We start from the raw sequence: 12,716 nt of genomic DNA, 5'->3' as shown, positions 1-12,716 counted from the left end.
TATATGATTCCAATGTTTTTTTAAATTTCATTTATTGTACCTTTCATTCCCATAAGATCTGCTGTTTTTCTATGTATGCTTTCAAATTCTTCTTTGTGCTCATCCAATGTCTTCTTAATATCCTTATTCTATTTAGTCATCTCATTGAATTTACTAAGGAGATTTGTTTGAACATTTATAATTAGTTTTCTCAACTCCTTTATGTCATCTGGAGGCTTATCTTGTTCCTTTAACTGGGCCATAGCTGCCTGTTTCTGGTGTGGATTGTAATTTTTTGTTGGTATCTTTGCACCTGGCTTACTAGAGTATTTTTTCTGGGTGCAGTTTTTCTCTTTAGTTTAGGGCTTCCTATCCTTTCTCCCTTGCTGGTTGTGCAGAAGGAGCCAAGCATGTAGTTGGTGCTGTAAGATGTGGAGGCTCAAGCTGCTCTTGTTGTGCCAGGGACCAATGAAGCTTCTTCCAATTTTCTTCTTTGCCAGGAGTAGGGACAGAGTCACAGTTATGTGGAATAATCCAAGTGCAGGCCTAGACTGTAGTTGCCCAGAGAGACTGATGAAGCTTCACATCCCTTTCTCCCCTGCCTAGGGTGGGGATGGAGTTGCAGGTGTGGACAGCAATCTATGCAGTGCAGGTCCAAGATGACCGCAGTTGCCCTGGTAGACCTCTGATTTTCAGTCTATGCCAGCAAAAGTTACCTGCAGTTACCTGTATAGGCTGGTATAGGGCTCCTCAGCCTCCTCCCCACCAGAGGCAAGGCTGAAGCCTAGGCTAGGCCTGCAGGCTGATCTCTGTAAAAGAAACTGGTTCCTGCCAACACTGAGAGTTTCAGTCAGACCGGCTTCCCCTCTGGCTGGGGGCGGAGTCAGAATGGTGGCTACTGGCCTCTTTCTGACTTGGGCTGGTTCACACCCCAGCTATTCCCACGGTTATCTCTTATTAGCCAGCCAAGTCTACCAATCAGTAGCCGAAATCGGCAGCCAACCGTCTCCTCTGCCCCTGTTTCTGGGAAATGGAGCTTCCAATTACAGCCACAGAACAGCGCCTGGGGCAGCTCAGCCGCCAGAGCAGGATAATCACCAGCCTCCGGGGCTTGGCTGGTAATTTCCTGGAGAGGCTGGCACAGGTCCCCACAGCTTCTCCCCTGCTGGATGTGGCACTGGGGCCTAGGCTAGAACTACAATATGATCTAGATGGAAAGGAGCTGGACCCCACCAGCACTGTGATTTTTAGTCCACCACGCTTCCCCTCTTGCCAGGCATGGAGTTAAGATGGCAGCGCCCAGCCTCTTACTGACTTGGATAGGCTCAAACTTTAGCTGTTCTCAGGATTATACTGTAGCCTGCTGAGTTTACTCATCAGTTAATGAAACTGGTGCCCAACCATTTCTTCCTCCCCCGTTTTAGGGAAGTGGGCCTTTAATTCCAGCCCCAGAACAACTCCTGAGGTGGCTTTTGCCTCTGGTGGAGGCTGGGCACCGGCCTCTGCAGTGTGGAGCACTCTACTTACAATCTTCTTTTCAGATGGCAGTCTCCTCCTCCTATTCCTTCAAGGATGTTGCAGGATGCTCTTCCGGTCTCCTAGAGCCCCTAAACAGGTGCTTCAGTTAGCTCGAGAGAGCTCTGGGTGTTTGCTAACTGCCCTGTAGCAGGAGCTGATTCCAGGAGCTCCTTACTCTGCCACCATCTTGCTGGTTCTCTCATTGTGCTTTTAATATTCATATTCCCAATGACTGATGATATTGAGCATTTTTTAAACAAATCAATTTTATTGACACATATTAATAAAGCATACAATTCATCGAAAGTGTACAATTAATGGTATTTGGTATAATCACATAGTTGTACATTCATTACTTCAATTATTATTAGAATATTTTCATTATTTAAATAATAATAATAATAAACAAAAATCAGACAAACAAACAAGAAAATTCCTCACTTCTCAATCTCCTTTTGCTTCCCCCACTATACATAGCTGCTGTTTCTGGCTTTCTATTCAAAGTGTGTAACTACAGCTTTTTTGTTTTGTTTTTTACCATGACTTTTTGTATAAACACTATAATCACAATGTTGTACATTCTTCATCTCAAAAATTTTAGAACAATTTCGTTACTCTAAAAAGAAAGACTCCATATCCCTTGGCATTCCTTCCTCAAGCCACATAACTGCTAACCTCATTTCATCTTTATAAATTCTTTTTATTTACATTTTATATAAGCAGAATCATACAATATGTACTACTCTATGTCTGGTCTCCTTCACTTAGTATGTTTGTTTGTTTTATATTAACGTTTGCAGTCTTAAATTACATTTGTTCAGTTTCAAAGAAAAATGGTCTTATATATGCAATGATGTTGAGCATTTTTACATGTATTCCTTTGTCATCTATCTTCTTGGTGAAGTGTCTGCTCAAATCTTTTGCTCGCTTTTAATTGGGTTATTTCCATATTATTTAGTTCCAAGAGTTGTTTATATTTTCTGAATACAATTCCTTTCTCACATTATTTACTAATGTTTTGGAAATATTTTCTCCCAATTTGTGGCTTTTCTTTCATTCTCTCAACAATGTCTTTCCAAAAGCAGAAGTTTTTAATTGTTAGGAAGTTCAACTTTATAATTTTTAAAGAAACTGGATCACGCTTTTGATGTCATATCTAAAAAGGTTACCAAGATTTTCTTCTATATTTTCTTCTAGAAGTTTTATAGTTTTTAGTTTTACATTTAGAACTATGATCTACCCTTAGTTAATTTTTGTGTATGGTACATGGTTCCTTTTTTTGGCATAAGGATATACAATTGTTTCAGCATCATTTGTTAGAAATATTATTCTTTTCATAAGAAAGAACTTTCTAATAATTATGGCTATTGTAAAGGGCAACCTCACAAAGAAATGAGGAATAACTGGAAATTTTTAAAACAGAAGTAGGAGAACCAGTTTTTTAGTCTAATAAAAAGAGGGCAAAAGGCTAAACTAACTTGTTTCCAAATCTCACTTAAGGCAGAAAGTTACCCTGAGGAAATCTAACTAATTTCTGTTCCTGTCCTGCCCCCAAAGCATCACTCTTCAGCAGATATTTACTCGGTTCCTACATAAGTTTTCCTTCAACAATTTTTTGAAATTAAAAACAACTGGTCTCTTGGGAAACGGACTTTGGCCCAGTGGTTAGGGCGTCCGTCTACCATATGGGAGGTCCGCGGTTCAAGCCCCGGGCCTCCTTGACCCGTGTGGAGCTGGCCATGCGCAGCGCTGATGCGCGCAAGGAGTGCCGTGCCACGCAGGGGTGTCCCCCACGTGGGGGAGCCCCACGCGCAAGGAGTGCGCCCGTGAGGAAAGCCGCCCAGCGTGAAAAGAAAGTGCAGCCTGCCCAGGAATGGCGCCGCCCACACCTCCCGTGCCGCTGACGACAACAGAAGCGGACAAAGAAACAAGACGCAGCAAATAGACACCAAGAACAGACAACCAGGGGAGGGGGGGGAAATTAAATAAATAAATCTTTAAAAAAAAACAACAAAACAACTGGTCTCAGTAACATCAACAGGTAACAAAGTTATAATCTAGCTTTAAACTTCTAGAATCCACTTTTGGAAACTAGAACTATCCACAAAAATAACCGCTAAAATCAACTAAGTTAATTTGCCCATAGTTTTGTAAAGGGCTTTAACAGGTATAACCTATATTCATTAAAAAAAATTTATATCTATCTATCTATCCAATAGAAATCAGATAATGGCTAACACTCACTAGAAATCTAGTGTTGGGGAGTTAATAAAATGCTGTTACAATCTAATAAGTTGGTCCACATTACATAACATCAACATTAAAATGCTTTTTCTATTTTTCTCCATACCCTTTTAAAATAATCACAGTTTGAAATATCTTTTCTTTATTCTTGTTATACACTTTTAGAATCATTTTTGTTCAAAAATACATATATATTCAACTATAATTACTCAGTAGTTCTGAAAATGCCCTTCTGAGTCCCCAGGCTTATTATCATTATGCTACTTATTGAACTCTCCATCAGAGGTGTGCAGGAATAACAAGCCGTGGAACTTCTATCAGTATTATGCTACCAGTCGGATTATTTAATTCTTTCATTTCCAAATAAACCTTAATAAATCAGGTTTAAGAATTACCTATGGGTTCAGACCTTCAACTGAATTGCACCTGGAATATCATACTAGCATTTTGATTAACATACTTCAAAGAAAGACATAATAAAGTAGGAGGAAATCTATATAGGCAACAAAATTCATCAAAGGAATGCAACTAATTTTGTGAAATAAAATTAAAAACACCAAACTCAAACCAGTCCGATATACTTCTCTGGTATGTATGCTTCATAGCACCTTGTTTTAGAGCACTGTGTTGCCGGCTGACTCACTCATTCAGAAGGATTATTAACAAACTCTGTAAAATTTGGGGATTTATAGGGGTTACATTGTAATACTGGAACAAGGAGACAACCTGCAAAGCTTAAAAGAGATGGTCATACATTGATTGTATACCTTGGAGAAACTGTATGCTTTATTAATATGCATCAATAAAACTGATTAAAAAAAAAGGGAATGGTCATAGAAAAAATTAAAATAATAGTACCATTACTAATTAATGAACACATGGGATGTGTAAATCACCCTCTTCTCACACACTTAACTATAAATGAAATGAGGTTAAGAGAATTGAGAGGATTGGGTGATGTCATAAATCAATAATGGGTGATATTCATATAGTGCCAGCAGTTAACTACAACATCTTTAGTGCCACAGGAACATGGTTTGCCGTAACTAAATGGAACCCTACTTTAGGATTTCATTTTTGATTGCTCTTAAATACAACTGATGTTTTTTTCCAAAATAGTTTTATAACACTATATTATTTTCTTGTGATAATTATACCTCCAGGACAATGCACTATTCTGGCATTAATCTAGACTTCTAAAAGATATTTGAAAGTGCCAGGGGAGATGAGGAGTAAAAATCTGAAGAATTTTTATATTTAGAAAAATACTAATAGATATCTCCCCCCATTTATCACAAACTCAAGAATATTTCACCAGAAAATGTTAAAGATCCTTATGAACTCTTTCTAATGTTTCATTTCTAGATTCATTATATTCTAATAAATCTTTCTAACATTACTATGAAGGCAAAGATGTAGGTAATTAAAGAAAATAATTACTGAAGCAAAGTTTTATTATTGATACCAAATATAACTTGTCTTTCCACAAATCCTAATTTTACCTTTTTAAATAACAAAGATACAAAATACTGACAACAGACCTCATTCATGTCAAATAAATTACTTTTAAACCGATAAACTCATTTCACATCATTTAATAAAAGTTTTAGAGAAGAAAATATTGTTGTATTTATCACCTGTTGATATATGAATCAGTCATTCAACATCTGCACAAAAATGTGAATAAAATCCATGCCCTCATAGAGGACAGAAGGAATAAACTTGTAAAATAAATACTGTAAAGAATATTTTAAAATACACAAATACTTCCAATGTTATACTGGGAGTGTACACAAACTTCTAAAGGAGTTCAGAGGAGAGAGTGATTATTTGGGTGGGTTGGGGAGAGTCCCACAAGAACTACCTTTTGAGCTATATTTTGAAAGTGGATGGTGAAGAAAGAGAAGGAATACTGAAGGAATATTACAGACACAGGCGCATAAGAGGAAAGCTATAGGATATACTCTTAAGAAATTTGTTGTAAGTAGAATGTAGAGTATACAGAAAATCTTGAAAGACTGCCTGCAAAATACCAAGGTCTCTGAAGTAGAATATATAGAACCTTGCATAATGTGGAATGAAGACTTAAAAGATAACTTTAAGGTTTATAATTTATGCAACAGTTGAAAATGTCAAGTTTTAAAATGGCATTTCCACCATATTAATATTTTGAGCCAAGTGTTTTCCAATGGTATAACAGTAAGGTTGTTTACTACCATATATACAATTGTATGACATTTCTGAACACTCTGGTTATCTTAAACTCTTGAAATGTATGTGTATTTATTTTCTGCTCCATTAAACTAAGATAAAATTAAACCGTTAGTTGTTAAAACATTAGAAACCAACAGCCAGATAGTCTCATTAGATACTGATTTTTTAAAGAAAGCACTTTTAATTTATTTTTTAAAGAAATGTATATACATTTAGGGGATAGATTAAAACAATCTTTGTATTACTTTTCACATAATAATAACCGCTAACATGTACTGAAAGTTTACTTTGTTGAGGATACTATGCTAAGTATTTTATGTTATTTTTTCATTTCTTTTTCAAGAAGAGGTAGACACTGGAAGGCACAGAGAAGTTAAATAACTAGATCATGTCCCACAGCAAGTAAGTGGTAGTAGACCCAAGATTTGAATGCAGCAAGTTTGATTCTAGAACCTTCACTTTTAACTACTATTTTCAGTAATGTCATTTTATCCCTTCATTTTAGAGAATTAATTGGCATCAGGGTAGTTTAGAGGGTAAAGGGGAGACTGGCAATAGGAAAAGCTCTTAGGAATCTAATATTGTAGTCTGGTACACAACCACTACTGAGTATTTGCTAAGTAAACATTAATGGCATAGGCCATTGAACAATGTTAAGAGTAAAGTCTTAGAAGAATTATCTGGGTCAGAAAAGTGACCAATAAAATAACATCAAAGAATGGACAAAACCAAGACACTAACTGGGAAATGGCCAGGGACCTTTCCCTTGGATAAATAGCATGTTTTCATTATGTTAAAGGCCCTAAGTATAGTAAACCTACTATTTTGTGAGAAAGCAGAATGAGATAATACTTTTTCTGAGTGTAATTAATAATTAGGCTCAAAACCAGAATTAAAATTACTGGCTCTCTGAAAATCACCAGTATCTCCTTTAAGCTTACAATAATCTGTGAAAGACTGTTATGGTGGGGGAAAAAATTCCTATTTTATAGGTAAGCAGAAACTAATTCATTACAAATGAAAAGTAAAAGCCATAATTGATACTTTTTTGATTCAGGAAGAGTTTTAACTCCAAAAGACTAGGTTTCAAAAACTAGGTTTAAATGCCTTTTTCAATTCTACCCATACTGTTGTCTGTACAAATGTACAGGCACGGTATATCGCTTAACAAAAAGCTTTCAAATGATAGGCTTCAGTTATTAAAATGTGTTGAGCATATTAATACACTAAATATATTACACTGAAATATATTAAAAGCCTTTAAGTAAGTAAAGAAAAGTGGTAGTAAAGGCAAAAGGATGAAATACACACTCAGTCATCTACACATCCAGTATTTTTGGAATGCCCACTTTTCTGGCCAGCAGTGTGCAAGGAATAGAATCATGGATAACACTATATAATTTTCCCACAGAAATAAATACGAAACAATAAGCGGTGACAGACATTACAGAAGTGTGGCAGTTTGAGATTATTTATGAATTCCAAAAAGAGAGATTATGCTGTAAACTGGTCTGTTCCTCTGGGATTGATACCCTTTGATTGTATGAGATGTTTTTGATTAAATTATATTAAGATTAGGGCTTTGATTTGACCACATCAATAGGTTGTAACTCAGGTTAAGTTCCTGCCCCCTTGGTGGGCTATATAAATGGACACTCACTCAAGAAGACTCACAAAAGAAGATACACAAGAGGAGAGAACATGACAAAGAAGAGGAGAGAACTTTGATCCTGTGGCTCTGGGAAGAGAGCCAAGCCCTATGCCAGCATGCAGCTGTGAGAGAGGAAAGCTGAACCCTCACAGAGATCAGCAATCATCTTACTTCAACACATGGCAGCTGACTTTGGCAAGAAACCAACCTTGAGTAGGACTCTTAGGACCTTATAACTGTAAGCTTTTACCCTAAATAAATGCCCTTTATAAAAGCCCACAGATTCTGGTACTTTGTATCAGCATCCCTTTGGCTGACGAATAAAAGCAGAAATAACTAGTTTTAAAATATATAAATGGGGACCTAGCCAGTCATAGTTGACACAGTTAAGTTATATTTTCCTGAAATTTAAAGAATAAACAGATCTTAATTGTATGAAGAGAGAATGTATTGATAGAAAGCACCCAGGCAAAGTGAACAGGAACAGTGAATGCCCTGAAACAGAAAAAAAGGAGAAGTAAGTTCAAGCCATGGCATAGCTGGAGCACAAAGTAGAAAAAAGAATAGTATAAGATAAACTTAAAGAGGAAAGAAGCTAAATCATGTGGACCCTCAAAGGTCATGATAGGATTTTAATCTGAAGGGGGGCAAAAAAAAGGCACCAAAGGATTTTATATGGGTGTGTCACAAAACCAGCATTTTAAGACTCTTCCGGCTGTCCTATGGAAAATTAATTGGAGGAAGAGTCAAGTGTCTGTGGAGATCAATTAAGAGGATAATACAGTAATCTATGTGAAAGATGATGGGAACATATACTACAATGCTGGTAATATTAGTAAGAAGACCTAAGAGATAATTTGAAGATAAAAACCAACCAGTGTTGGCAGGCACTGAGAAAAAGACTGTACAGCAAAGAGAAGGAGAGTAGTAAAGAAACGCATATGCCCATATATATGATAATGGTAAATCAGATATAAAATGAAAAGTATGCTTATACTATTACACATTTCTACCAGAAATCTTGGAAATACCACAAAATTTGTACTATTGTACTATATAAGCATAAATATCAAGTTGCAGCTAAAGTAAAAGACCACACATTGAAAAATTTTATAAGCAACAGTTGCCAAAATTCTAACCTGCTGCTGATTAAGCAAAGAATGTTATTCATTTATTGCTAGTTGTAATCTAATCCCTATGGATATGTAGAAATGGGATGTGTGTGTGCATGTGTGTACAGTAACAATAACATTGTACAGTTCCAGGAAAAACCAATATGCTTAATTTTAGGTAATACTGGTAAATATCTTATAACTTCATTAAATAAGAATACAACTGGGGAAATAAAAAACAGGACATTCATTATAAAAATAAAAATTTTCTGATTTTTACTTATAAACACCACCAAAATGGAAGGCTTTCATAATTTTAATATTTGCACAAATACTTAATAGAAATTATCTTTATTTTTTTTGTCACTAATGTCTCTTCCTAAAATTAACAAGCAATCTAGCAATATAAATTCAAATCATTTTCCTAGAAGAACCCAGAACGTTATATTGATGTCTATTGTACAAAAATAACACTGAAGGCAGAATCATAACATATATAGTAGAAAATCCTTACCAATTTTTCATCAACTGTGATGAGTTGCGTGTCTCGAATTTGGTCCTGTGCCAACCTCCATGTGGAATTGTTCAGCGACCTGCAGTTCAAGATTTTAAGTTAAAAAACTATGCAGGCAATGAGAAGAGAGAGGTAGACAAATCTTACATAAACAAGCTACTTTAACAATATTGCTCTAGTAGGAAGGGAAGGCAGGAAGGAGGGAGAAATAGAGAAAGGGAGAGAGAGAGAAAGAAGAAAGAAAGAGAGAAAGGATGAGAGAAAGGAAGAAAGAGAGAAATATATGAGGGTACAAAATCTATTTTTCTCCAGTTAGTTCTGTTTGCTGAGTTTTTGGCAGACTTTCCCTTGATGGTTCATAAGAAGCTGTATTTCTGTCAATTTACAAGCTCTGTGTCATATAAAGGCCACTGACAATGACTAAGTGTACAGTGGCTGGTTTGACATGACCAGACAGAAAAATGTGACGCTATAATAACTATTCTAGAACTCTGATTCCTAAATAATGGCATCAGAAAGAAAAAATATCTCAAGCTATTCTTAATGGTCTAAAGTTGCAGAATTTAGTTATATAATGTTAACAAATAAAAAGTTTCTTCACTCTAATTTCAAAACAAAATAGTTGAAAGAGGAATGATTTACATGATCATTTTTAAAAAATGATTTATTTATTTCTCTCCCCCTCCTCAGTTGTCTGTTCTCTGTGTCCATTTGCTATGTATTCTTCTATGATCCCTTCTATCCTCATCAGTGGCAACAGGAATCTGTCTTTCTTTTTGTTGCATCATCTTGTTGTGTCAGTTCTCTGTGTGTGCAGCACCATTCTTGGGCAGGCTGCACTTTCTTTCGCGCTGGGCGGCTCTCCTTATAGGGCGCACTCCTTGTGCGTGGGAATCCCCTACGCGGGGGACACCCCTGTGTGGCATGGCATTCCTTGCATGCCATCAGCAGCCAGCTCCACATGGGTCAAGGAGGCCCAGGGTTTGAACCGCAGATCTCCTATGTGGTAGGCGGACACCCTATCCATTGGGCCAAGTCTGCTTCCCCATGATCATTTTAATTAACATTATTACTTAATCAAGTATCCCATTCACAGACTTGAAGTCTAAATGGTTAAAATAGAAATACTACATCAGAAGTAAAATGGGCATAGACCTACATCCTTTATATAAGCATACCACAACCTCACCCCAAGAAATTATTTAAAGGTGTTTTTCATGTACACATTGTAGTTTCCATTAACAAACTTCACAGCTATCCCTGTTTGTGACATTTTAACATTTTAAGATTTCTAAAACATTAAGCCATCCTACATAGATTTCTCTTTCAAAAATGAGTATAGGAAGAAGAAGACAAGAGGTACAGGAAACAGGAAATTCAACACAAGACAGAAGCTAAGATGATCCCCAAGATGGTGGTAAAGAGAAATTCCAGGATAATAGATATGTAACCAGCCTAAGAATCAATCAATCCAAACTAGAGCAGCTCAGAAGGCTCCCAGTGACTTCTGATGGAATACCTAACATGTTTGAATATACTGAGAAGAGACTTCCGTAACTGGAAGAGAGTTTGGGGATTATCTGATGATAACTATATAGAAAACCAAGCAAAGGAAAAAACAAGACCTTATTAATGCCATGGTAAACAATACGTTATAAAGGAAAGGTAAAGCAATCATAGTATATTACACAGCTCAGCTATCAATAGCATTTTAAATGGTCAAAATAGTAACTTTATTAACTTATTAATAAAAGTATGTAAAACTATTTGGGTATACACAGTTGGAAGGTGATGTGATGGGAGGAACTGAAATGGTGAAAATCTTATCAGACCTTTCCATAACGAAGTCAGTACGATACTATAAAGTGCAAAATCAAGAAGTATTGATGAAAGCATGTGACTGAAGAGATTCAAATGTAAATATAAAGATAATCATTTGGAAAAGTCAAATGGGGTTGTCTTAGAAGGTGGGAAATGGGGGCAGCAAGGGGTGAAGACAGCTGTTTTTCATATAAGCTTTGTACAACTCTTTACCTTTTTAAATATGTGTACATATAACTTTGATTTAAGAAAAAAACGAAAAAACTTTTTAAAAAGTTAATATATACAATTATGGCTTAAATGTTCAAACCAACCACATAGCACATTCAGTTTTATCATTTTAAAATGCAACATGATCCCCATAATAATTTTAATGCAACATAATTATCAATAGAAGCAAAACTTTATGTCAGAAGTTCAACTTTCAGTAACTGTATACAGCTTTACAGAAAATCTACTTACAAGATCATTTAAAGATAATTCATAATACCAAAGGCCTTTTTACGTTATAAGCATATCATTAAAAATAGCAAAGTCAATTAAGTTTTCCAAGTTTAAGAAAATGTTGTATAATTTATCATTGCAAATGCCCTGCTCAGAATTTGTCAACACAGAAATTTCATGGAAATTATTTTAAATTCTTTACACAGTTAAAATACATGCTCCAGTTGTTAGAATATTGAGGAAGTATAATTAAGAACCTTTGAAATTCTGTGTACTCAGGAAATTAGGAAGATGATTAACTAGACAAAATAATTTTTAAAACTTTTAACTAAATCCACATTATGCAAAAGTAATTTGGGCAATGATAAAGGAAATTATGAGAACTTGAAATATTAGAAAATGTAGCTTTTATATAATCTCTAATGAAAAGAATTAGTTGAAAATAGTACAGTGTGGGTTTGATTCAAATCATTTTCTCTTTAGTTGTAGAATAATGCTGTATATCATATTTTTATAAATAAATGCTATTATAAATAAATAAATGAAAGTTATCTCATATTTTTATCAGGCTGTACACAAAAAGCAACACAAAAAAAGACAAGGAATGTTAAGTAAAACAGCCTATAAGAATGAGCTAAAAATCACAATTAAAATTTATTGTTAAAATTTTTAAGATATGCTAGAGATTGCAAAGAAATCAGGTATAGTGATTTTAATTTACTATCTGAAACAATATAGTCATATAATTCACTCAGAAAAATTTCCTAAGTTAAAAAAACCAAACCATGTCATGTACTAACTACCCACTAAAAACAGACATCAATTATTATAGAAATCAAGACTCCGTTGTGGAGAAAAATTTTCTCCCAATTTCAGGTAGTTAAGGTAGTATCAGGGGTCCAAAGTCAATTATGGACACAGCATTTAATTAACTGTACCTCAAAAATAATACAGCAGTTTGATATTATTGATGAATTCCAAAAAGAAATATTGGATTATGTTTGTAAACTGATCTTTTCCTCTGGCATATTAGATTATATCGGATTCATAGGTTTACTTGATTAATTACGTAAGTCTTTTGTGCCAGTAGGGTGTTGAGTCCCCAGTCTTTGGTGGGTAGGGACTCAGAGATAAAAGGCATGGCAAAGGACAGAGTTGAGGGTTCTTGATGTTGGAATTTGATGCTGGTCTTAAGCTGGAGGCCGGGGGGGGGGGGGGG

General features: G+C 35.5%; 1 protein-coding gene across 1 annotated transcript in view; it reads right to left on the bottom strand.

Annotated features, from left to right (window-relative positions):
* Window positions 1-12,716, bottom strand: part of NDUFS4 (NADH:ubiquinone oxidoreductase subunit S4) — a 120,963-nt gene that overhangs the window by 67,899 nt on the left and 40,348 nt on the right. Inside the window, exon 2 of the mRNA XM_058308926.2 lies at window positions 9,233-9,311. Coding sequence (XP_058164909.1) covers window positions 9,233-9,311 — 79 coding nt within the window. The remainder of the gene's footprint in view (window positions 1-9,232; window positions 9,312-12,716) is intronic.

This window comes from Dasypus novemcinctus, chromosome 2 (genome assembly GCF_030445035.2).
Source record: "Dasypus novemcinctus isolate mDasNov1 chromosome 2, mDasNov1.1.hap2, whole genome shotgun sequence".
In the NCBI taxonomy this organism is placed as follows: domain Eukaryota; kingdom Metazoa; phylum Chordata; class Mammalia; order Cingulata; family Dasypodidae; genus Dasypus; species Dasypus novemcinctus.
The sequence above is the reverse complement of the archived record's forward strand: the minus strand, read 5'-3'. Positions and strand labels throughout refer to the sequence as shown.